This window comes from Myripristis murdjan, chromosome 8 (genome assembly GCF_902150065.1).
Source record: "Myripristis murdjan chromosome 8, fMyrMur1.1, whole genome shotgun sequence".
Taxonomy (NCBI): domain Eukaryota; kingdom Metazoa; phylum Chordata; class Actinopteri; order Holocentriformes; family Holocentridae; genus Myripristis; species Myripristis murdjan.
In genome coordinates, this window is record NC_043987.1 from 17,953,570 (window position 1) to 17,976,823 (window position 23,254).

Below are 23,254 nucleotides of genomic sequence, written 5' to 3' on the forward strand. Positions count from 1 at the left end.
ATAAACCTTTATAAGTGGTTAGTGTCTAAGTGTTATAAGTGAAGGCAGATTTTGTAAGGATGAAGTAGATTTTTTTCTGAAGATGGAACTGATTTATGTTACATCAAGTAGAATTATCATTGTTTTGTGTAGCAAGACTGTATTTTATGCTGGCCTGTTGAAGGGAGAGTGTGTGAGACAGGACAGAGATGGACAAAAAAAACTTTAGAGAGAGAGAGAGAGAGAGAGAGAGAGAGAGAGAGAGAGAGAGAGAGAGAGAGAGAGAACGTGTCAGGTACAGATAGTTCAGCAGCAGACAGTTCAACACCTCATGATGGCCTGTTGAAGGAGGAGGGTGGAGGCAGATGTCCATGAGGACAGAGAGAGAGAGAGAGAGAGAGAGAGAGAGAGAGAGAGAGAGAGAGAGAGAGAGAGAGAGAGTTTGGAGAGGAGCCGGGGACTGCCCATGGTGGATGGGCGGAGCAGCAAGCATGCGCTGAGCTGGCAGACTCTGGGCTGGTCCTGACGGGCTGGCTGGGCTCCGGGCGGCTGGCTGTGCGCTTCAGACGGTCGTGGGGGAGACCACCGTAACACTCAGCGTCTCCTCGAGTGCTCAGAGGAAAAAGACAAGAGACAAGGGGATCCAGCTTAAAAAAAAAAACTGAAAAAATAAAAAAATAAAAATAAAAAAAGACATCCCCAACGACCTCGGCATCTGGAAAAGCACCGAAGAAGAAGGAGACGGATCCCCCCTCAACCCCACCACCACCCTGCCGTCAACCCGCCCTACCATACCCACCACTTCGTGACATCCCTCTGGTCTGAACTGCCCTCCTACCCCCCAGGAGGACCGCCGACCACCCATAGGAAACCCCCACTTGACCAGCGTTGCCATTAAGCGATGCACTTTGAATCTAAGAAGAAATCAACAATGCGTTTTTGATGCACAACATAACCAGTGGTCTTCGTTTTTCTCAGCGGGAACAGTTAAGACTACGGATTTAGGTGTTTACACTTTTTTGACGGGTTTCTGGTGGCATGATAACATTTATGAAATATCATCCCACCCCAACAGACAAGGCTGTCATTTCATAGGTTCGTCTTCTTTTAGAAGAGCTGTCATAAACGCTGCAATCAAGCTTATGTTTTCTTTTCCATGCTTAGAAATAATACTGACAATGGTCTGGGAACGGACCGCCTCTCCAGATACCTAGTTGTGTTTTCTCAAGACGTGTCAGCTCTGTATTTCAGTCTTATCGAAGATAAAGCAACAAATTGACGAGGAGTCATTTGACACCGACGCAGTTTCAAGCCAAAGGACTTTGCGTGCGAAGTTTGCGTCGGGAAAAAGGGGGGAAGAAGTCGGAGATATCTCGGCCATATCCACGGCATTTTTCCTGTAAGGTAAGCCTTACCCTGGAGCAACCCTCCCTTGCATCTCACTCCCTCCTGTCTGTGTCTATATTGTCACGAATGTCAAATGCGTCCACGTAGCCTATATCCCAATGAATTGCTGCAATGTTGAAAAATGGTACGAGTTCAACCAGGGCAGTGACCTATTTTCCGAGTCTCCAGCGGTGCGCCGTCATCCCACAGCCAGGACTCCACCAGACTGTCATATCCAAGGCCGGTCACCGGCCGTGGCGGACGTGCCCCCACCGGCGTTTGTACAATTTACGCAGACACCATGTCAATACCCATTTCAACATGGAAGCGACCTTTCCGCGTGTCTGCATCCCCGGAAAAACTCGCAGTCGTCTCCCCCGAGAGACATTTTTAGAGCAGTATCACAAATCCTGTCCTATATAGGGGCGTACAAAGCAGCCCAGCCAGCTGTTGTGCAAGCTGCAGGCTTTGCACTGAGCTCCCTGATGTTCTGTCACAACATCAGACAAAGAGTTCAACGTCTACAGCCTGGTGTTATTTATACCCAGTGATGTAGTGGTAAATAAAAAGCTGGGTAAACTATGACCTGCAGTCCAGCTCAAATCCACCAGTGTAAAAATCAAGTATTTTCAGATTTTCCTCCTGAAAGACTGTCTTAAAACAACTTACATCAGTAGGATGCTACAATGATTTCATGTCATTCTGATTGATGAACTGAATTTTAGTGTGTTCACCCTCGACAACATCCCTGATCACATTAGATAGAGTTCAGTATTTCACAGCTCACTAATAGTTACTTAGAGGTCTTTCAGTGCTGTTAACCTATTATGCTTGTAAGTCAAGATTTGAACTGTTAATTGCATTGCCTGGTGGTAATATCTTTGCCTTGCCATTTTATCCATGCCATTTAAACAAATTCAAAGTTAGCTGAGGCCAAGCATATAGTGCAGGGGGCAATGATGAGCACAGGCAGGGGCCTAGATAAAGAGCTATTTTCCTCCAATTAAGCAATTCCACTGTCCCTAAGCTTAATTGTGTGCACATTGGGACCGGGTTTGGGATGGAGCCTCTCCCCATTGGCTGCCTCCCATGGGCCCATTGTCCTAGACGACGCCAGGGGAAAGAGCTGAGCCCTGCCAAGGCAGACCTAACAAGCCCTGTTGTAGAGTGGAATAAGGACTGATCATTAAAAAGCATTAGGCCACAATACAAAACCGAGGCACACTAAAGGGGGCTGTAGTTATATTTTGAGACCAAGTATGACGGTTGGATATTTTCAAGGTGTTGAGGGCACTGTATAAACTGTATAATGTAGAGGCGTATGAGAGAAATCTTGTGTGTGTGTGTCACTTAGATAGTGAGCATATGAGACTGGAGGAGGCCTGGCGGTGGGCCCACTGGACCTCTCTCAAAGTATGTGGGGAAGAGGAACAGTGAGAGAGGAGGCGCAGGCTTACTAACTACTCTGTAGGAGGAGGACTTTGACTCTCCCTTCTTTCCCTCCCTCATCCAGGCCTCTGCTATTTAATCCATAACCCCTCTCTGAACCGTGAGCTCCGCCATGTTCCAGGTGCTCATCACTTCCACAGCGCACTGCTTTGTTTATCCAATCAGCTGATGTTCGGTTCACCCATAGGTCAACCATAACATCCATCAGACAGAAAAAGATTTGGGCCAGATGAAGAGGCATCCATCACCACCAGCGCACTGGTTGTTTGGGCAATGCCTCTCTCGCTCATACAGCACTTAGTCTCTGCACTCCAAAGGCTGTCAGCTTCGCCGTGAGGCCAGATGTCCACTGGGGTCCAGCTGTGCATCCCTGTGGTGGCATTCTACCCTCACACAGTCAGGATGTGTGTGTGTGTGTGTTTGTGTGTAGGCAGCCGGCTTTGCTGCACATATTCTCATGCTTCATGCTTAGCCAGATGTAGATACTTGGACAGCTGCTGGGAGCAGCAGTTTGCACTCAGCGTTGGTACATTCCTGGTTTGAGCTACAGGTTTGACACCAACCAGCTCTCTCCCACGACTGGGCAGTCTTCATCTGCTCCAGTAATTAGTGCACAACTGGCTGTGCGATGATTCCATAAAGATTTTCCAACGTAACAGCTTCTGAAATAGAAATCAAACGGGCGAGATTCGGGTTTACAGGATGCCCCTCGGTGAACTTGAGAACACCCCCCTCGCTTTCCCCTCAGCATTTTCCTGTGTGTTGTGAACCAGCCCTGCGCCGCAACTGTGTGACATCATACCCCTGAGGTCCTCAAGCCATGTGAGGGAAAGGCAGCTGCTTTATGGTGGAAAAGGTGGACCCTAATGGCATATTCCTGCGTCAGAGAGCAACCACGAGGCATGTGGTGGAGGGCTAGAGGGAACCCACAGTACGCGGGTACTTAATGTTTTGGACCCGGCTAATAAAAGAGTAGTACCACATCTGAAATCAAGAGGTGTGTTTGATTGATTCTCAATTAGACATGGCGAAGTATGAGGCCGCAAAGAAATGTCCAAGAATGTGCACGTCCTGCGCTCTCATGTGAAATCTAAGGCAAACAAGTTCTTTTTTTTTTTTTTTTCAAAGTGTTGTCAGTGGTTGTGGCGCTGCTGAAATATCTTTGCTACTGGGGGGGGAGAAATGCTAAAGAAGGACTTGTACAGCCAGTGTTTAGTGGATGGAGTGTAAGTGGCACAGACTGCGCTGGGAGAGCCAGTGTGAGTGTTTGAATTAATATCACAGTGGGGTGCCATAGCTGCTGGGGATTACGGTCAAACTGAAAGGCAACTCAGCAGCAGGGGGGAGGATTACAGTGGTCAGTGAATAGGGCAGCATGCCGTGGAGACAAGGCATCTGATACACGCTAGCATTTATCTTCGTGAGGATAAGAGCCACTTAATTGTAGTCCAAGATTCAGATTTCTCTGGTTACACTTACAGACGAGAGCGTCTTCGCTATTAACGTTAAACCAGTGAACTGTTCTGTGAATGCTCCATAGACAAAATGTGACTGCTATATTTGTGTGGTATTTCTCTGACATGTTGAATGGAGTTGCACATCCCAGCTCTTGACCTTTGTGGGGCTGAATACAGTTGTAAATGTCAGAGGAGATCTGTCATACCAGAGGCAGCCATGTGTCCCCTCAGTGGGGTTGCCTGGAGAGAGGATGCAGCGTATAATATGCTGCCCATGGTGGGATTTTGATGAGGCCTTTTAAATCCCGTTAAAAAAGGATCTTTATGTGTCTGACAAAAGGTATTGAATCACAACATTTGTGCATGTGTCAGCAATTAATCCTTCATCAGCTATAGTTTGCGTGAGCTACAATACCAGCAGAATAAAATCATTTAGGTTCCCTAACCACCTGTTATTCCTAATTCCAGTCTGGAGATGCCTGTGAATATTTGGTCACTGAACAGCCAGCCCTGGGAAAATGAACTGGTGTGTTGAATTGTAATGCTTGCTATAGTTTGCTCAAGTGAAAATCAGAGTAGCTGGCACCATATGTAAACTATTTTCCCTGTGCCCTTACTGGCCCTGTATCATCCGGAATATGAGCCTCCTCAATGGGGACTCCACAAAAAAGCTGCAATCTGGAAATAGAGCTTGATTAATAATTAAACCTCACGGTTAAGCTTGAATACAGTAAATGATCCTCTCAGCTCTATGTGACGATATCATTACAGGCCAGACTCTTACATTTTTTCCACCAAATGTCTTATCGCTAATAGTTGCCATGTGTGGAGCAATTGAGGTGACACATTCATAGTTTGGAGAGCTGCAGTGTGATGTGTCTGTGTGGGGTGATGGCCAGACTCCTGGTCCCGTATAGAGGAGTGGATACAGAGCCCGGAGAAGTCTGACTCACACTAACATACAAGCTGAAAGAGACCAGTGCATTCCGCCTTGCTCTCTGGCTGGCTGGGCTCATGGACCATGCATTTTTCTCCAGTTAAACTGTAACCACTAATCACCTCACGGCCTCACTGTTTCCTCCTGGAACAGACCATTCCCCGGTCCCCGGCGTGGGTTAAACCGCCCCCTTGGGGGTATATGGTCTACCCCTGTTCAAATCACCTGCTTGGGACATCCCAGACGAGAGCAAGACTCTCACTCTTCTGGGCGAGGATCTGCCATGGCGAAGTGTAGGGGTCAGTTCCTGTGCTGTGAGTCTGCAGGCCTGCATTTCCAAAATAAACACAGACAACTCAGTGCCTCACTCCAGCTACCCCACCCTACCTTTTCTCTCTCCCTCACCCTTTCTCTTTCTCGTTATTACTCCTTCTGCTCAGTGTTTCTAGCATGAGAAAATTTCAGCTTGCAGAGCCCCCCAGACAATACACAGACCACGTCTGGGGCAGGGCACTCTTGATGAGGAAAAGTTAAAGAAAGAATACGGGAGCAAAGCCAAAAAATGAAAGGAAAACAGCAATGCAAAGGAGCTGTCGAAGGGCATAGAGGAGAGCTTGTTTTCACAAAGTCCATTTTAGGCTAGCTTCTACCATATTTAATGTTTAACTCCCAAGTGATAGTAAACGTGGACATTGCTGGACACTTTAAGATATCTGGGAGCTGCGTTCAGGAAGCTGTGAGTTGTACAGTAATATGCGCACAGTGCTACAGTTAAAGCAGAGACACAGCTGGTTTGTATTATTATTTACTTGCTTGGCCAACACCCTGGATTCTCTGTTGTACCCACAATAGCACTGTACCAGTTCAGTATGACTGAAGTATGTCCGTACGTGTGTGTTTGCTTGTTTGAAGAGCGAGAAAGGGAGGAGACGGGGTGGGGGGTGGGGGGAGGGCTGCTTGTAAGTAGAGGAATAACATGCAGGGTGGAGAGAAATGGCTAGGGAATGATGGTGAGTTTTTTTTTTTTTTTTAAGAGAAGGGGATGAGGGAGAGAGTGGGCTGAGGCATTTCTGAGACTCAAATGAGGCTCTCAAGTCTGGGCCTGGGCCTGGCTCTCTGTCTGGGCATATCCAGTCCTGTCAGCTAGCTTCCAGACTTTGCCCCTTCACCCCTCCCTCCCTCCATCCCCGACTCCCTGGGACCCCATCGCCTTGCTTTTAACTTCTGTTCCCTCTTTCCCTCCCTCCCTTGCATTTTCCTCTCCCACTTTCCATGAGCCCCTAGCTTCATAACCAGCGCTTACATTATATAAGACGTTCTCCATCTTATACATGCAGAGAGAAAGAGAGAGAAAAAGAGGGAGAGAGTGTGTGTGTGTGTGTGTGTGTGTGTGTGTGAGAGAGAGAGAGAGAGAGAGAGAGAGAGAGAAAAGTTTGGCCTGTAGCTGTTTACCTTCTCTGTGGTGTTGTGGAAATGTTGCCAGCAGTAATTTAATTCATATGTACCGTAACTGCTTTCTTCTTAAGAGGGAGCCTTATGTAATTTGAAAATGTCTTATACCGTTGAGGTCACATTTTATGAAATAAACTCTTATTATGGCATTAGATGCCTCCATGAAATAGCAATTACTCTGCAAGGTTTCTCTTGGTCTCTAAAAGTTGTGATAATTGACTTACCATGGCCATGTTGCACCATCTTAACACAACCCATCTCTCTTTTACCGAGTCTAACTGCCTCTAAACATCCTTGTTGCTTGCTTGTTCAGGTCTCAATCAATGGTTTTGTCAGTCAGAGCTATTCCTTAATTGATTCTAAATGTCAGTATTGATTCGGGGCAGATGAGTGTGTAAGGGCACGAGTCTTGCCCTGACCTTCAACACTAATTGAGATCCCCTCCAAGGTTCATTCTTCTCAAGGCTGTCGATAAAATACTCCATTGCACATTTATTAGACCTTGCTTTTACCACTCTATTTTGTCAAATATATGAAGAATCTATCTTGCAGAGCTGTTTTTTTTTTCTGATGGTTTTCAACAGATTGCACGCAAATCGGACATGCCAACAAATTTGAATCAAGAGTTTAGTGCTACTCCATTTTACGTCATTATGCTCATCTCTATCTCTCGCCATCTCTCTCTCTCTGTCTCCCTCCATCTGTCCCTCTGCATCTGTCTCTCTTTTCTGCCTTCCCCTCTCTCTTTCCCTTGGATGGAAGCAGCAAAAGATGAAAGCTTTAGGGTGGAGCTTGTTGCTCAGCTGAGCTAAAACACTGAGGAGAGAAAAGGAGGGGGGGAGAGATAAAGGGAGAGAAAGAGGGGAGAGAAAAAAAGGACTGTCATGTTGACCTTGTCTTATTGCCAGCCTCGGAGGGGGTGGGGGGTCTTATTCAGAAAAAGTGGGCGCCCCATGTGAGGAGAGGAGAGAGAACACAGTGCTGCAGTTAAGTTGGCACAGCCACACAAGCCGCAAAGACAACACAAGCTTTGTGTGCACACGTGTGTGTGTGTGTGTGTGTGTGTGTGTGTGTGTGTGTGTGTGTGTGTGTGTCACTGGCAGGCAGGCACAGGGGCTGAAATGGAGGTACAGTAGGCATCATGGGGGGACGCGCCCATATTTAAAGATGCAGGAACTCCTTGATCCCCCTGCTGCTCTGTTTGGCTCTGTGACCCCACCCACACACACACACACACACACACACACACACACACACGTATCACGTCACTTCTCCTACTAATTGCTCTCTGCTGTTTTGTGTTTCTCCCTCTTCCTGTTTTCTTCCCCGTTCAGTATGCTTTGGTTTTGGGAGCTGAGCCCCTGCCCTGTTCCTCCCCCTCCATACATAAACGCTTACATGCGCACGCACACACACACGCACACACACACACACACACACACACACACACACACACACACATATATATGCATATAAAGTGTGTGTGTATCCTTGCATGCTAAGAAATGCACATCACCAGAGATACTTGCTGGCCAGAGTTCCTGCAGCACATCTGGCTCCATGTGGCCCCCTCTCTTGGCTCAGTGGCGTGCAGCATGGCTGGTGCACAGGTGTCACCCAGCCTTCCCCAGGGACAGGGTGCGGCCGTCCAGGAATTCTGGGGCGAGAAACGACTCGAAGTGGAAACATTACGCACCTCTGACGTGTCTGATAGGCCTCAGCAACACCGCACAAACCCCTTCCACCCCCACCACCCCCCCCTCCACCCCTCTCCACCCCAAACCCCCTTGCCCCCAGCCTCCCAGAGGCCGCGTTGCATAAAGCTGTTGTTCGGATCGTATTACCCCGGCTATTGAATAAGAAGGCTCGCTTCCCAGGGAGTTCACTATGCGCTTTGGCTTATTGAGTTGCAGGCGAATGAAAGTGGCTGGGGTCAGCGCGTAAAGGCAAAGGGGTTTGTTTCTCATGCGTGTGGTGCCATAATATCCCGATCCAGGAAATGACTGCGAGACAGGCCGCGCCCCTCCCAAAGCTGGAGCGGTACCACAGCGCTCTGAACTGGTCTGAACTCCGCAAGACAGCCAGCCAGCCAGCCTGCTGCGCACCAGCATGTGTGTGTCTGTGCATGTGTCCGTGTGTGTACTTTTATGGCTGTACTTAATGCACGTGCAAGTGAGCACTTGCGTACATGTTATATAATAAAATAAATCAGCAGAACCTCCAGCATCATGTTTCCCCCCCACCAAAAACACTGTTAAGCTACTGTGTGCTGGTTCAATCTGCAACCTCCTCCAACCAGCCCTCCTCCCTCCCTCCCTCCCTCCAATCCTTCATCTTGTCACTGGGAGGCTAGTCGACCACATCGCAGCACCGGCAACTGGTGCTGAAATACAGCGCGGGTTTGCTGCTTATCGTACCACAGTTTCCATACGCTAGTCACCCCTATTAATTCTGCCCTCAGCTTGCTGTTAACTGCGTGGGAGAGAGCGAGGGAAGGATGGAGAGAGGGAGAGAGTACTGGACCTCGTCCCGTTCCCTCCTACCCAGTGGCTTAGAGCTGGCGCTTGATTTTCACCAGTGAGGGAACATAACAGACACCATCTCCTGTGGAGCTCAACCACAGCTGCCTTGTGCACCCAGTGATGTCTTGAAAGGAACTCTTAAGCTCCGCAGCTCATTCGGTGATACGCTGAAGTACACTCTCAAGCTGTTTAGTGAACACCTGTGTGATAAGTTTTGGGTTTAAACCATTTCCCATGAGGCTCACCTGGGTTTAGGGAATGGCTAACCTGTTGTGTGTGTGTGTGTGTTTGCTTGCACGACCTGGTATTTAAAGCTTTAGGCAGGTGCCAGTCCCTCGCATTCCTAACCTGACCTTGTGCTCGCTTCTGTTGTCTTGCCTTCAGGGGAGGTCTGCCTCTGCAAAGCCAGCAGGGCAGGAGTGTGTGTGTGTGTGTGCGTGCGCACAAGTCCATGCCTAACCATCTCAAGGGATCCCTTTAAACTAAACCATTCAAAGCACTATAATCTCACTTTCCATCTCTGCTTAAGTCCATTGGGTTGGATAAAATCGCTCTTTTTGTACGTACGCTGCCCCACAGTGAAAAGACCCTGGCATACCTCGGCACGTCCATTATGCACACAATACACACAGACTTCATCTGCACTGCCCCAGGAAGGAAATACAGAGGGAAGGGAGTTCCTTTGGAAAAGTGTAGACCCCCAGAGAGAACGTTAACCTGCCAGATCTGACATAGTTGTGCCTCGGCAAATATTAATAGTGTTGTCTGCTGCCCACCCAGCCTTTGGGAGAATGCTGTGCGAGTGAGTCAGGCAGCGGGATGACAGTGTTAGAGTGGGAGTCGCATAGGACTGTCACTTCCGAAACACCACCAGCATCCAGCAACCCCAACAAAACCAGATACAGCTGGTTAGAGGGCTGACGGGGGGACCCTCGAGGGAATGCTGCAGAGATTCTGAACAGATCTTCTGTTTGATCCAGCAGAATAGGAGCTATTCAAGATAAGTTCCTCCGCCAACCTCAAAGAGAGCTTAAAATAGTGTCAAATGAAGTGTACCCATTCCCCCCACTCTACCACACATCTACAATGCACGAAAAAAAAAAAAAAAAACCCAAAACATGTTTACTCCAAGTGGAAAAAATGGGTTGTGAATTTGCACAGGCTGTAAAACCGAGCTGTTAACTTTTATCACGGGACTTTTTCTCTATCACCCACCACCAGCCCTGACAGCCTCAGACTTTATTTTGCCTCCCTCCCCTCGCTGGCTCCATTCCTCCTTTTTCTTTTTCTCTTCCCACCTCCCTTCTTTCCTCTCCTGTTGCTTTCCTTACCGAGCGTGGTGCGGTGACGCCCCTGCTTGGCTGGCGAGCCGACTCCAGACCCTGTGATTGCGCGCAGGAGTCGGAGGATTGCATCACTGCCTGTGGAGAGAGGCCACAGGAATGGACTGAAAGAGAGAGAGAGAGAGAGAGAAAGGGGGGTGGGGGGGCTGCACAGAGGGAGAAGTGAGAGGGGCGGATGAAGGGGAAGAAGGGGGAATGATGACAGATGATGGGGACAGAGCGTCAGGCAGCCAAGGGGAAGCGAAATGAGAATAGGAGTGGAGGAGATCTCGCAAGTTCTTGGTTATGTGGGAATAAAGCAGAGAAAACACGAGCGAGGGGGGAGCGAAGGGCTGGAGCAGAGCAAGGGAACGCATTTAGGAGACTGCAGGAGGTAGAGAGGCCCAGCAGAGTTAGTGGGAGGTCAAAGTAGGCCAGGGTAGATGTCTGTCATATCTTCGGAGTGCACAGATAAACACAGTCTCTCTTTTCTTCTGTTCTCCTCTGCTCTCCTCGCTGATGGTGGTCCGCCTCCTGCTGCGCTCACCGTTTCCTGCCGCGCTTTGCTGCGATGTGAAACTGCCGTGTTGTGAAATGCCCCACGTTATTGTAAGATTACTCACCACTCTTCAAAGCCTACAGTGCTGTTGTGCGAAGTGCCCTAAGCGGTAGTGTTGAGTAGGCTTACCGCTTATGCACACTTAGTCATCGTCTCCGGGGGGATTATCTGTTTACCACTGAGTGCTTTATTGATAGTGATATTATGGGCTAGATTAAGACAGTTCTGCTTCATAAAAAAAAGCCTTCACGGATTATTGAGAATGGTGTATCAGATTCTGATAGTCACTTTTGAATGGGAGCGGGTGGGAGAAAAATGCGCTCGTTCCTCAAAACACATGTTCGTGCACGTGCACTCTCGCAAACACGCACTGTACATGTCATATCGTAGTTTCTAGGGAGTCTTAAGAAACCGACTGCGGCTTGGGGGAAGTTTCCTAGCCTTATGCCAACGTGCTGCTACTCCCTTGCACTCTCCCCTCCCATACCTTCCCCCGTCTTTTTCCCCTTTGTTGTGTCAAAATCGCTTGAGTGATGGCTCTTGTGCCAAACATGATAATTGCTAATGATGTTTCCACCTCGAGGCGTGCCGCATCATTTCAATGTTATAGCAACATGGAAAAAAAAAATTCCCCAAAAACAAAACTCAAAAGACATCTTTATTGTAGTTCATCGGTTACTCTGTGTTCGATGTTAATTCCAGCCAAATCCTTCTTCCCAAAATGTGGACATTATTATAGTGATTTGATACTGTTTTGCTCCCTTTAGAAGTCGCCGTCCGTCTATTTTTCCATCCATTCATTACAACCCACTGCCCTCTCTTTGCCAGGAGTCAAGTCAGGTCACTGTGTCGTGTGATAATCTAGGCTTTAGCCGACCAGAAGGCATACGGACACAATGTGAAATCTCAGTCAGACGGCTGTTTATAGATCGCTTGATGCTTAATCTCACTATACGGCAAATGGAGTTCCGTTATAGGGTCTGTCTGGATGCTATTAAGCAGCATAGTCTGGCAGGCTTCAGCAGTTTTTTTTTTTTTTTTCACAAGCTTTTTCTCTTACATTAAAAAGGAAACACTGACCATGTCTTCCTCCTTAATGTTTAATTTGTCTTGGCCAGCCATTAAATCCACAACAGTATCGGTATTTTTTTTTTTCCTCTGCACAACTGCACGGCGGTGTGGAGAGATACACGAATGAATTTAATTTGTCTGTCTTTTTGTATTTCCTCCTATCCTGTTGCTAAGTCATGTTGGAGTGTGCATGACGTTACATTTACGAATGCCTTAATATGAAGGTGTCATGTCACGGTTTGACACGGTATGATTCATGTCGCATTAATAGGCTTTAAGTATAGTATGGTATGCTGTGTATCACCTTATACGACTTCAGTAGAATATATATATATATATATTTTTGCACATAAATTCTCCCTAACTTTAAAAAGATGATTGTTTGCCAATTTGTCAGTAATGATAACAAAAGAAACATGAATTTATGCAGTGTTGGTTTAGATCCCTGCAACAGCCTGTGTCAGACTGTTCATCTGAAGGAATGCATCTTAAAAAAAAAAAAAGATAATATTCAACCAATGAGAGAAATATCACTTTAAGTTCATGCTCTTCCTTTCTCGTGTAGCGCTCCCCTTTAACGACAAACCGCAAGTGAGACCCGCCCTCCTCTTTCTCAGCCTCCCTCCCTCCCTCCTGCCCTCTGCCTGGAATTCCTCAGTGTCTGAACGCTCTGGCTGGGGGCCATCGGTAGCTCACTGAGAGGCTTCCTGTTGCTCTCTCCTTCCTTTACTCCCTCTCTCCCTTTTTTCACTCCCTCCCTCTCTCCCTCCCCTGCTTCTCGTGTTGTTTCAGATCCCTCCCTTCCTCTCCCCTGCTGCTTCTCTATCTTTTGATTTTACATGCCCTCTCTCGAGCGTTTCTCTCATTTATTCCTTCCTCTCGCTCTCTTCCTAAAGCCGCCTCTGCCGAACAGGTGTCCATCTTGCGCTTATCGCTCCCCGTGCTCAAATGTGTGTCTCTCTGACCGTTCGCTCCGTTCTCCGACAGCTTCCCCAGTGGCTCTGTGCGTGCTGCTATTACATAATCCTGCATACGTTCCTATATGCATTTTTGGGAGTTAGGTAAAGCCAAGGGGAGAGGTGCGGACTGACGGCAAGAGAAAACTCTGGGAAAGGGAAGGAGGTGTAGCCGGGTCAGGGAGGACAAGGTCAAATTCACTTGAAGGAGTTAGGTAAAGGCGGAAAGATAATAGAGGAAGACAAAAAAAAGCAATCTGAGAAAGGGGGCAGAGAGTGAGAGGAAAACAAGAGCAACATGGGGAGAAAGGGAGAGAAGGAGAAAGAGGTAACAAGAGGCCCAGAGGAGGAGGAGTGGAAACTGAGGTTTCCTGTCTGAGGAGGCGGCTGGCTGAGGAGGACAGAGGCAGGAAAAAATCTCTCAGCTCAGTGTGTGTGTGTGTGTGTGTGTGTGTGTGTGTGTGTGTGTGTGAGTGTGTGTCTGTGTTGAGTGATCCACCAGGGTGGGGGGTTGGAGGGGGTACACTGGGTCTGTGGTTAGGGTGTGTATGTGTCAGGGGAGGTGGGGTCACTCAACTCTTACCTCAAGAAACGTCAGCAATGAAAGGAGAGGAGCCAAGGAGAGAGCTTTCTGCAAGAGGAGGGTGAACCACCGCTTGGCTTTTTTCCCGTGTGTCTCAAATGGTATATTAAGGTACATACCAATCATCTGATCCTAACCTGATTCAGGCAATTCAGCATCTATAGCCAAAGTCAAGTAGACGAGTTAGTGTGATTATCACAGTAAGGTTTACAGTACAGTACATCAGTGTTGTGATATGATGATATGTACGTCATATCTTTTCCCGGTTTTAAAGGCTGCATTAAAGTAAATCGACGCAGTTTTCTGAACTTTACCTGCTTGGTTGTCACATCCACATTTCTAATATTCTTGTGTGTAAATAATGTGTGAAAGCACCAATATTTATCCCTACAATATCCTCACAATAAATATTGAGGCTTTTAGTGAAAGATACCATGATATTTGAGTTTTTCCATGTTTCTCTAGTTGGTTCCCGCCCGCCCTGACACCTACACATTTTCTACAGTTTCATGAAAATCCTTGAAATATCATGGAATTAAAAAAACAAACAAAAACAAAACAAAACTGGAAATTGTTTTGGAAAATGATGAAATCTGCCTGAAATTTTCCAAAAGTTGTGGAAATTTTTAATATTGATGGTAATCTTGACAAGTGGAGCTAGAACCTGAGAAGGGAGAATAGTTAAAATACTATTTTTTTCCATATCTTTCTGGGAAACCAGCCAATCAGAGTTCAGAGATGTGGTTGTCGCTCTGAAACATTTTATCAGTCTTGTGATTCCACCCTCTAGTTGGAAAGGTGGCTTTGGCCGTTTTGCAGCAGAAATAAAATCATGGAGAGTTGGTATGCAGTTTTTGAAATGCCATGGAAGCGTTTTGGACTTTAATTGGTTGATTCGTGTTGAAAGCCTGCCTATACTTGCTATTGATAGATGTAGGTTATCCCGTTTTTTTCATCTGTGTATACTGAAGGTGATCTACACCTATGTTGTTGTTTTTGTTTGTGTTATGAAACATGTTGCAAAAGAACTGGCGGACACAGCTGAAGTCAGTAAAATAAAGTAGGCCTATTTGCTGACCTCAGTCTGTCTCATCCCTCTCTGAGGTAACTAACCTGACCTTTAAATAAATCCATGTGCATCTGGGTTATAAAGCGAACTGGGAATCAAAATTGCTTCACGTCCAACTACGTAAATGCTTTACACTTTACACTTTAATCCCATAATCCGATTCATCACAGCCAGAGTATTGTGTGCACGGGTAAACCTCCTCGGTGCATGCCTCGTTGGTTTATTCCTCCCGGGGCCAAATTTCAGATCTAGAATCCAAATGTCGTGGGTCAAAGTTCACGCCACACCCCTGTTGCATCCACTGAACTTTGACCCCGTCTCTCCCACCTGGCCAATGGAAAAACCAGCAGGTCTCGACACGACCTCCACTGACCTGCAGCCCGAGGTGTGACTCCTCACACAGCCAGCCATAACTATAACCAGTTTCACCTCATGAAACCCTGAGCCACTGTTGAGAATTGACGGTGTGATAGAGGCTGCTGTGTTTCTGTGTTAGAATCGAGAGAGCAAATCTGCAGTGTGCGATTTCAGAAGCGCTCCCTTCTTGTCTGCATGGTGAAGTAAAATCCTCATAATCAATACTATTGGCTGTTAGACTCTTTTTTTTCCCCCTCCCTTTCTCTTTTTCTCTCTCGCTCTCACTCCCTCTCTCTGTGTCTGTGTGTGAGAGCAAAGAGCCCCAGGGAGTGATGGCTTACCTCCTACAGACCACCTCCCAGGGTCACAGCAGGAGGGAGATTAAGTTACAGCCAATCTCAGTGGGAGTCACACATACACAGCACACACAAACACACATTCACTCTCTCTCTCTCTCTGAAACCCTCACAGAAAACGCAATATTACACAATATGATTTATAATCGGCAACATAATCATCTTAACGCCTCGTAGTTTTTTTCTATTCTTTTGTGCTGGTGCTTGTGTCTGCGCCCGTCAGCCCGAGGCGACATATGATCCTCCGTGCAGATCTCATTTGATCAGATTAGGCTAAAGAGTTGGTCAGAGCGGGGTCAAAGGTCACTGCTGATCTGTGTGAACCCAGCCTGGAAGCATGGAGGTGTTGAAACACGTAGCCTCTCTTTGACCCGAGCCTCCACCCACCCGTCAACCAGCTCCCGCCCCTCTGACACCCCCCCCACCTATACCTCTTCAAAGGGAAGCGGGTCATTCTGAGGCTTCCTAATGGAGTGGGTGGGGCTCAATGTAGGAGCCGGGTGGGAGCAGGTTTTATGCAGGAGCGGGATGCTGCCGAAGCAGACACACAGACCTCTCTTTCAGTGCTCCTCTTCCTCCTTCACTTCCTCCTCTCTTCATTCTCACCCCTGTATCCTCGCTGTGGCCCCCTCGCTCATCCCACACCTCTTTTTCTCTCTCATTCAGCTGCTGCAGCCTGTGTTTACTCTGCTGGGGAGAGGAGCAGGAGGGGAGGGAAAGAGGGATGAGAGAGAGAGAGGGAGAGAGAGAGAGAGAGAGGGGACAATGCTGCCTTTCAAAGTGGCTGTCGACCCCATGGTTGAGCAAGGAAGTCTGCATGGGGGCCAGCCAACACCCCTTCCCCAAACTTCACAGCCTCCCGCCACTGAGCTTTTACACACACACAAACACACACACACACTCCTGTGCACACACACACACACACACACACACATACAGCATGCATGTTCAGGCACACTCATGCACACGTGCTGTTTCTCTTATTTTTTATCTTTCTTGTCTTTTCGCTTTCTCTCCCATTTCAAACAAGCCCCTCTCAGTGACGGCGGTTGTCGGAGGATGTAGTTGAGATCCCATCACTCCAGTCCAAGATTCACACACAGTGAGTCACTTCCCAGCCCGTCTGCCCTCCTCAGCCATTATCAGGAGAGTACTGTGAGTTAAATCCGCCGTTGGAGGCTGATTCAGAGGGAGCTGTACCCTTACTCCACTGGGAACACATTAGCGCAGTGCTGCCGAGGGTGAAGTGGGTATTGAAGATATTTGATGATGTGCTGAGTTGTTGGCAAGTCCAACAGTGTTGAGTAACTGAACTGGGAATTCCAAGTTTTGAAAGAGTTCTTCTGCTAGAGGGATTGTGCTGCACTGCAGAAAAAAAGCCCATCATAAGTTATTTAGTCTGTTACTGAACCTTAAAATCTGATTTTTCGTAAATATGCCTACAGGGTGAGATGATCTCTCTTGCTTTATAGAATGCTCCTGAAACAAGAGGTTTGAGAAAAGGCAGATAATAAGTTTCAAGATAATGTGGCTTCATTGCAAAAAGAGGGTGGGAACAGTTTGATTTTATTGGACGCAAGCACTGGTGGATGTAGAAGTTTTTACATGAGGCAGCAAAGGGGGTGGCATGGAGTTTTGTCACGGTGGCAGGCGGGGGGGGTACGTTGCTCCATCATCTTTCCATCGACAGCCGAACCCAGACATGGTCCTAATAATCTGTTTTCTAGTTTGAGTCTAATTATTTATCAACACCATGTTACACATAAACCAAAGAAAGCAGATATCTATACCACTGTATTTGATATCAGGCAAAAAGAAAATAACCAGTAACTGTGAGTAAATAAATAAATAAATAAAAACGTTGTACTGATAAAATGCAAGCAATCGCTGTACTATTTCTAAAAAACAAAAACCATACAAATACCATGAGGTCCATATAGCAGAGATCTCTTTAACCTCTCCTGCCTCTTGGCTTTTGGTTCTCACTGTCCATCCCTCTCCCTGTCTGTCTGTGTCTGTCTGTGTCTCTCTGTGTTTCTCTGTGTCATTGTCTTGCTCTCTAACCCAATCCGAATCACTTTCATCTCTCTTGCTGCCCCCAGCTCATATTTTCTCTTCGTTTGGCTTGCCTTGTGAAAAATTTCCCCTGGAAATGCGAGAGATGTCCCCACCCCTGCCCTTTCTCTTAATATTCTCCCAGGCCCAGATTCAAGATGTAAAGGATTTGTAGGATCAAGTCAAGGCATTTGACTACACTGCAGGGGTACATGACTAATGAGCTACAAGCTATTGCTGTTTTAGGACATGCCGGTTACTTATTATCGTTGATTTCTATTTAATTAAAATAGACGCTATTTCTAGGTCTGGACCACTGGAAATGTAGCTCAAGAAGTTTATTTTGAACTCCAGGGTCCCTCGGGAGCTTGGAGATGCCTCGCAGAAGGGCGTCCTTCCAACTGGGCATGGCAGACGTTCTCTCCCAGGAGCCGCGAGAGAACAGGCTTTCATGACAATTTTTAAATTTAGACTGTGAAAAAAATGCTTTCTACTGGCACTTTTTCTTTTCTTTTTTTTTTTTTTTAAATGTGTCAGGCAATAACATTTGACTTTGACCCTGCCTTGTTGCTGGGGGTATGGCAGACTGCTCTCCTCCTTCCCAACAGCTGGTAACCAAGCAGATAAATATCAAACGCTTCTCCTCTACTCGACCTCTGACTGGCTAACCAAACCATAACCCCGCCCTAAGACCTAACCATAACCAACCAAACCACTCCCAGAATCCGAGTATTCCCGTAATCCAGGTGGGGAAAAAAAATAGCACGCACATGGCTGTTATGTCGCCTAATGCTGCTTTCAAAGTTGTGTTCACTGAAACTTAGACATCAATTTCAGTCTTATAAATATTTGTTTATTCATTTATTTCTGCAGCTGGATCTGCCATTGGACACAAGTGATTCAATACTGAATATTTGCTAAGATTTTGGAGAGTGCAGCTAATTCTTAAATCCTTTTGCATCGCTCCTATACCACACTGGCTGAGTGATGCCAAAGCATCAACGAGTAAGGGGTTGGATATCAGGCCTGTTTAATAAAGTGGAAGAGATGTAGATGTATTTGTGGAGGTACAGTATAGTAATGATTTGCATGTGGAGCAGCAGCCTGGGCAAGAGTGAAGGGCTATTATATACACAGACCCCCGGAGTGTATCTTTGTCCGTATTGCAGACTCTGTAGAGAGAGAGGGAGAGATCTGGGACAGAGGACACACGTCCAAAAATGGATATGGATTCATATTCTGCATCAACATGGATCTAGAAGATTCATACAGTAGCTTGTTTCATATAGGCTGCATAGCATTTTACCACTGATGCAAGGCCAGTTTGCTCTATTTGTCCCTCAAGTGGATAAAAGTAGGGATTTGGAGAAAGGTTAAGCTGATTCTCGGTCTGTGCCTCAGGGTAAGGGGTTTACCCATTTAAAGTGGATGACAAATGCTTTTCAGCCACTTTAGCCAAACAATAAAGCCAAAACTGCTTGGCAGCCAGCGAGATAGGAGTTACAGTAACTTGTAGTCGGACCCACCCAGTCCAGATGCATGTGAGAGAGAATGGGAGCACGAGAGAGAGAGAGAGCAAAAGAGAGAAAGCAAGAAAGCAAGCTGAAGTATTAACCACAGCTCGATCTAAATGAGGATCTCACATTGAGATTCTAACATGTTTATTTTCATAGCTTATAGTAATGTTTGCCCGCATAACCAACTCTTCACTCTTAATTACACCAACCGGTGCTCTTCCTGTACCATTTCATGTTTGACCAGAGGTTTCACCCGATGGAAACGGTTCATTTAGCGGGTGTTGAGTTTTTATTCGCCACACTGGTGAGGTGTCAAATAGATTCATTTGTGTGTGATCAGCTGTCTGCATGCATGACATGTGGAGACTGGCAAATCAGCAAGAGCAGCTTGTGTAAACGCACATGGATGGGTAAATTTAGTGACACCAAGGCCACAGTAGGATGCTGTTGTTGTGAGACACCCAAATTTTAGAAATGCACCAAAGACATTTTTAATTGATTTTGACATTCCTATGTCTGGTTACAGCTCCCCTGGTGATGGACTAATTGTCAGTGCTAGACAGGATAAATGTAAAGGATCCAAACACATCAAAGAGCTAGAGAGAGCACTGGTGGGCATATCAGCACTTCATAGACGTTATTATACCAGTATGATATCAGTTTAATTTATCTCTTATAGCAGCCACCTTCAATCTTCAGGTAAACAGGGAAATGCCCGACAACAGGCAATGGAATAAAATGCACCCTTAACCAATCTAATTATGGTAAGCATTTAATTCGATCAGAACATTTTTCTGGGCGAACTACGGGTACAAGGGCATCTTTTAACCGGATATCCTGCGTTGAGCTGTGTGTTGACAAGCATCCTTAAGGGACAGTCCCTCAGGAGTCCCTGAATATTGATCCAGATGGGACAGACTGGTTTGATTGACCTGATAGGTGCCCTATGGTAAACATTTAAAAGTTTGGAAAGCCACATTTGCTGCAGCACCGGTTCAATTCACATAAAATGCGGCGGGATGATGCATCTTGATAAATCATCTGTGAAGAACGACATGTGGAACTATTTGAATTGGCGTTTCCAGTTCTCTGACTCATCTGTGTAAAACTCCTCAGTGCTGGAAAGGAGCATCAGGCTGAGGAGCCTTTCTGTTCCGTGTGTTTGGGGTGCGTTATCTCTGACATTTCAGTATCAAATCATTCAAAACTGCCCATCAAGATGAACTTTTGGGTCATGTGCTTGACTGTGTGATCTGTAATCAGATAAAAGCCAAGGATCTATGCCTGTGGGCGCACGTGTGCGATCAAAACGAGTGTGTGTGCGTGCCTCAGTACAGCCAAATGTCAATGATAATACAATAATACCGCTCTGTGTACATGCATGTATGTTCCTTTGCCTTGAAGTGCCTGTGTATAGCTCTGTACATGTGTGTGTGTGTGTATCATCATTCCCTTATCTATGGCTTATTGAGTCTGTACTCCCCACTCTCCCACCCCCTGGCTGTGTGTGTGTGTGTGTGTGTGTGTATGGGTTGGGGGCCATCCCTCGGTGGGTTGGTGAACTTGGTGACCTCTCTCCTCCATGCCTCCCAGACACAAGGGCTTCTAATGTGGCCCCTGGCCAGTCGCTTTCAAAGCCCACCATTCACTACTACTGTGGCTCCTATGAGAGTGTGTGTGCTGGTCCATGTGTATGCTTTGGAGAGAGAGAGAGAGTGAGGGAGGAAAGGGAGGGAGAGAGGGGGAGAATTTGTTGAAATTACAGTCGGATTAATTGCTTGTGTGTGTGTCTCTGCCTGCGTACGTGCATAGAGTGTGTGAATACATGCTTGCAGAGAGCGGTTCTACATGAACTAGAGCTCTGTGTGTCAGAAATATAGGACACTCCACAACTATGTGTGTGGAGGTACAATGCTTTGAGGGGCCGTGGCATGCCTGTGTGCGCCTGCGCCTGTGTGTGTCCAGTGAACCCGGTAAGAGGGAGCAATGAACCCAACACATTTTGTAGAATGGAGAGCTTGGCTATAAATCAGCAGTACTGTACTAGCACCGCCTGTGTGTGTGTGTGTGTGTGAAGCAGTAAATGCTGGGCGAGAAATTATTGTGATTACTAGCCTGTTATAAATGTTTGTAATGTCTAATGCATGTTTTTAGTAAAACCAGAATGTGTAATACTTATAATTATGTATCAAACAAACTGCTGTAGCTCACACGCCATTTACTTGACTGATTGTGTTCTTTAGGTGTTATGTGGTTAATGCCACTGGTGAATTCTTTGCCTGGTGCAATGAGAAGGTGATGGCAGGGTTAGTCTGGCAGCCTAAGATAGGGACACACCCCAGTCTCTTCCCACTTGGAGAATATATCATACTTAACAATTAATCTCAGCCTGAATCTCACTGCTTTCTGTCCAACAGTGTGTCACATTTGACAACGAGGGGGCTAGGCAATGGCAATTTGCACGACTCTGCTCACATCAGCTTCCTCTGCTTCTTCGTGTGTTTAAGTCCCCGCCCTGCCCCAAGGACTTAAGACAAAATCAGACATGTTTGATTTTGTCCTAAGAGTCCTAGCGAGTCCTAGGAGCATGAAAACGGCACTAAAACAGCACTGCTGGGCCGTCACACCACAGGACAGTTTCTCTCGGGAGTTCCTTAAGAGGAGTCCCATAACACCCCTGAGAGTATGCAAATGAAGGCACAGACTGAAAGTCCTAGGGAATGACCTAGTGTGTCCCTGTCTTTTGGAGGACTGCGAGGGAAAGTCAAATTGACCGTTTTATTTTTCCAGGGCTGCGTGGAGCGTCCCGTGCTGGGCCCTCGGGCTCAGTCCAGGGGTCAGTGTGTTTAGAGGAGGGAGGGGCTGCACAGGGTAGGTGCAGCTGGCTTTCAAGGAACGGGGGGGTGGGTGGGTCTGCCGGTGTGTCTCCAGGGTCCATGCGGTCCATGGGTGTCTAAAGGTGCAGAGTTTGGGTGGGTGCGTTTGCTGGGAGCCAAGGGTCACTGGCTGGGGGGCGGGGTAAGAGGAGGGGGGGGGCATTGGTGGTCAGGGCGACCATCTGGATTGGATTGTAGACATTCCTCAGGAAGAGTGTGTGAGCAAAGGTCAGGATGGGGGAAGGGGGAGGGTGGTTTCTCAGATCTGTGTGTGTGTATATGTGTGTGTGTGTGTGTGTGTGTGTTTATTTGTCTTGAGCTTACTCAGTGTTTCAGTTTATGATTACAGTGAGTTTACCAGGCAGGTTGAAGAAATGGATCATTTGTTTATCCATCAAGCCTGTGGAATGTGAGCTACTTATTCACTGTTCTTACTGGAAATATTGCAGGTGTATGAATCCAGGAAATACCCATTTTCCCCCCGAAAAAAATCTCCCTCGCTGATTTTAAATCATACCTCATCAGTTATTGTGAAAAACCATGGCATCCTACATTGTCCACACTGCTTCTGTGGGTGTGTTGCAGGTGGGAGGTTGGTGGGCTGCGGTCATGCTGTCCCTGGACGAGCCACTGGACCTGAAGCTCCCTCGACGGGCTAATGGGCGGGACAGAGGGGCACGCTCGCCCCCCCTCTCCCCACTGCATGCCAAGCGTGCGCGCCAGCTCCGCATGGCAGATGACGGCACTGCAGTCATAGAGCCCGCCTCGCCAGCCTCTCCACACACAGGTGGGTCACTAAACCAAACAAAGATGTGTGTGTGAGAATGTGTTTACTGGTCCAACATGACACGGCTGCATTCTACCTATATCAGATGCCCTTAGATGAGAGGTCACCTGATCACGTGTGTGTGTGTGTGTGTGTGTGTGTGTTATCACAGGAGTGCAGGTGGTCCCTCAGGACCGGACAGAGACCCCCACCCCCCCAGCAGTGGACTTGAGCATGTCTCCCTCATCCCGCCACACTGCCAGCTCTCCAGAAATGACCAACGGCAACCACGTCCCCTCAGGGGTGAGCACCATACAGCTTACACACACACACACACACACACACACACACACAGGCGTTTTTTCCAACTCGCATCCCTCCTCTCACTCTCCCTCTCCCTGTTGCCTTCAAGTCCTGTAAAGCATAACCACCGGCCCTCGTGCAGCAGTGTGTTGTTCACACTTTGCCTGTCTGCAGCAGGGAGTGACTCAGCCTGGTGGGGTCAGCACATTGGGAACATTGGGCCTTGTCACACTCTCCATAAGAGAATCAGGCTGCGCAAGGGGTGGGTGCTGAGGGTAGGGG

General features: G+C 47.3%; 1 protein-coding gene across 1 annotated transcript in view; it reads left to right on the forward strand.

Moving 5' to 3' along the window:
• The first annotated feature begins 511 nt into the window (after positions 1–511).
• The window catches only part of glis2b (GLIS family zinc finger 2b), a 30,439-nt gene continuing 7,696 nt past the window's right edge, over positions 512–23,254 (forward strand). Inside the window, exons 1-3 of the mRNA XM_030057902.1 lie at positions 512–1,383; positions 22,489–22,690; positions 22,842–22,972. Coding sequence (XP_029913762.1) covers positions 22,513–22,690; positions 22,842–22,972 — 309 coding nt within the window. The 5' untranslated portion in view covers positions 512–1,383; positions 22,489–22,512. The remainder of the gene's footprint in view (positions 1,384–22,488; positions 22,691–22,841; positions 22,973–23,254) is intronic.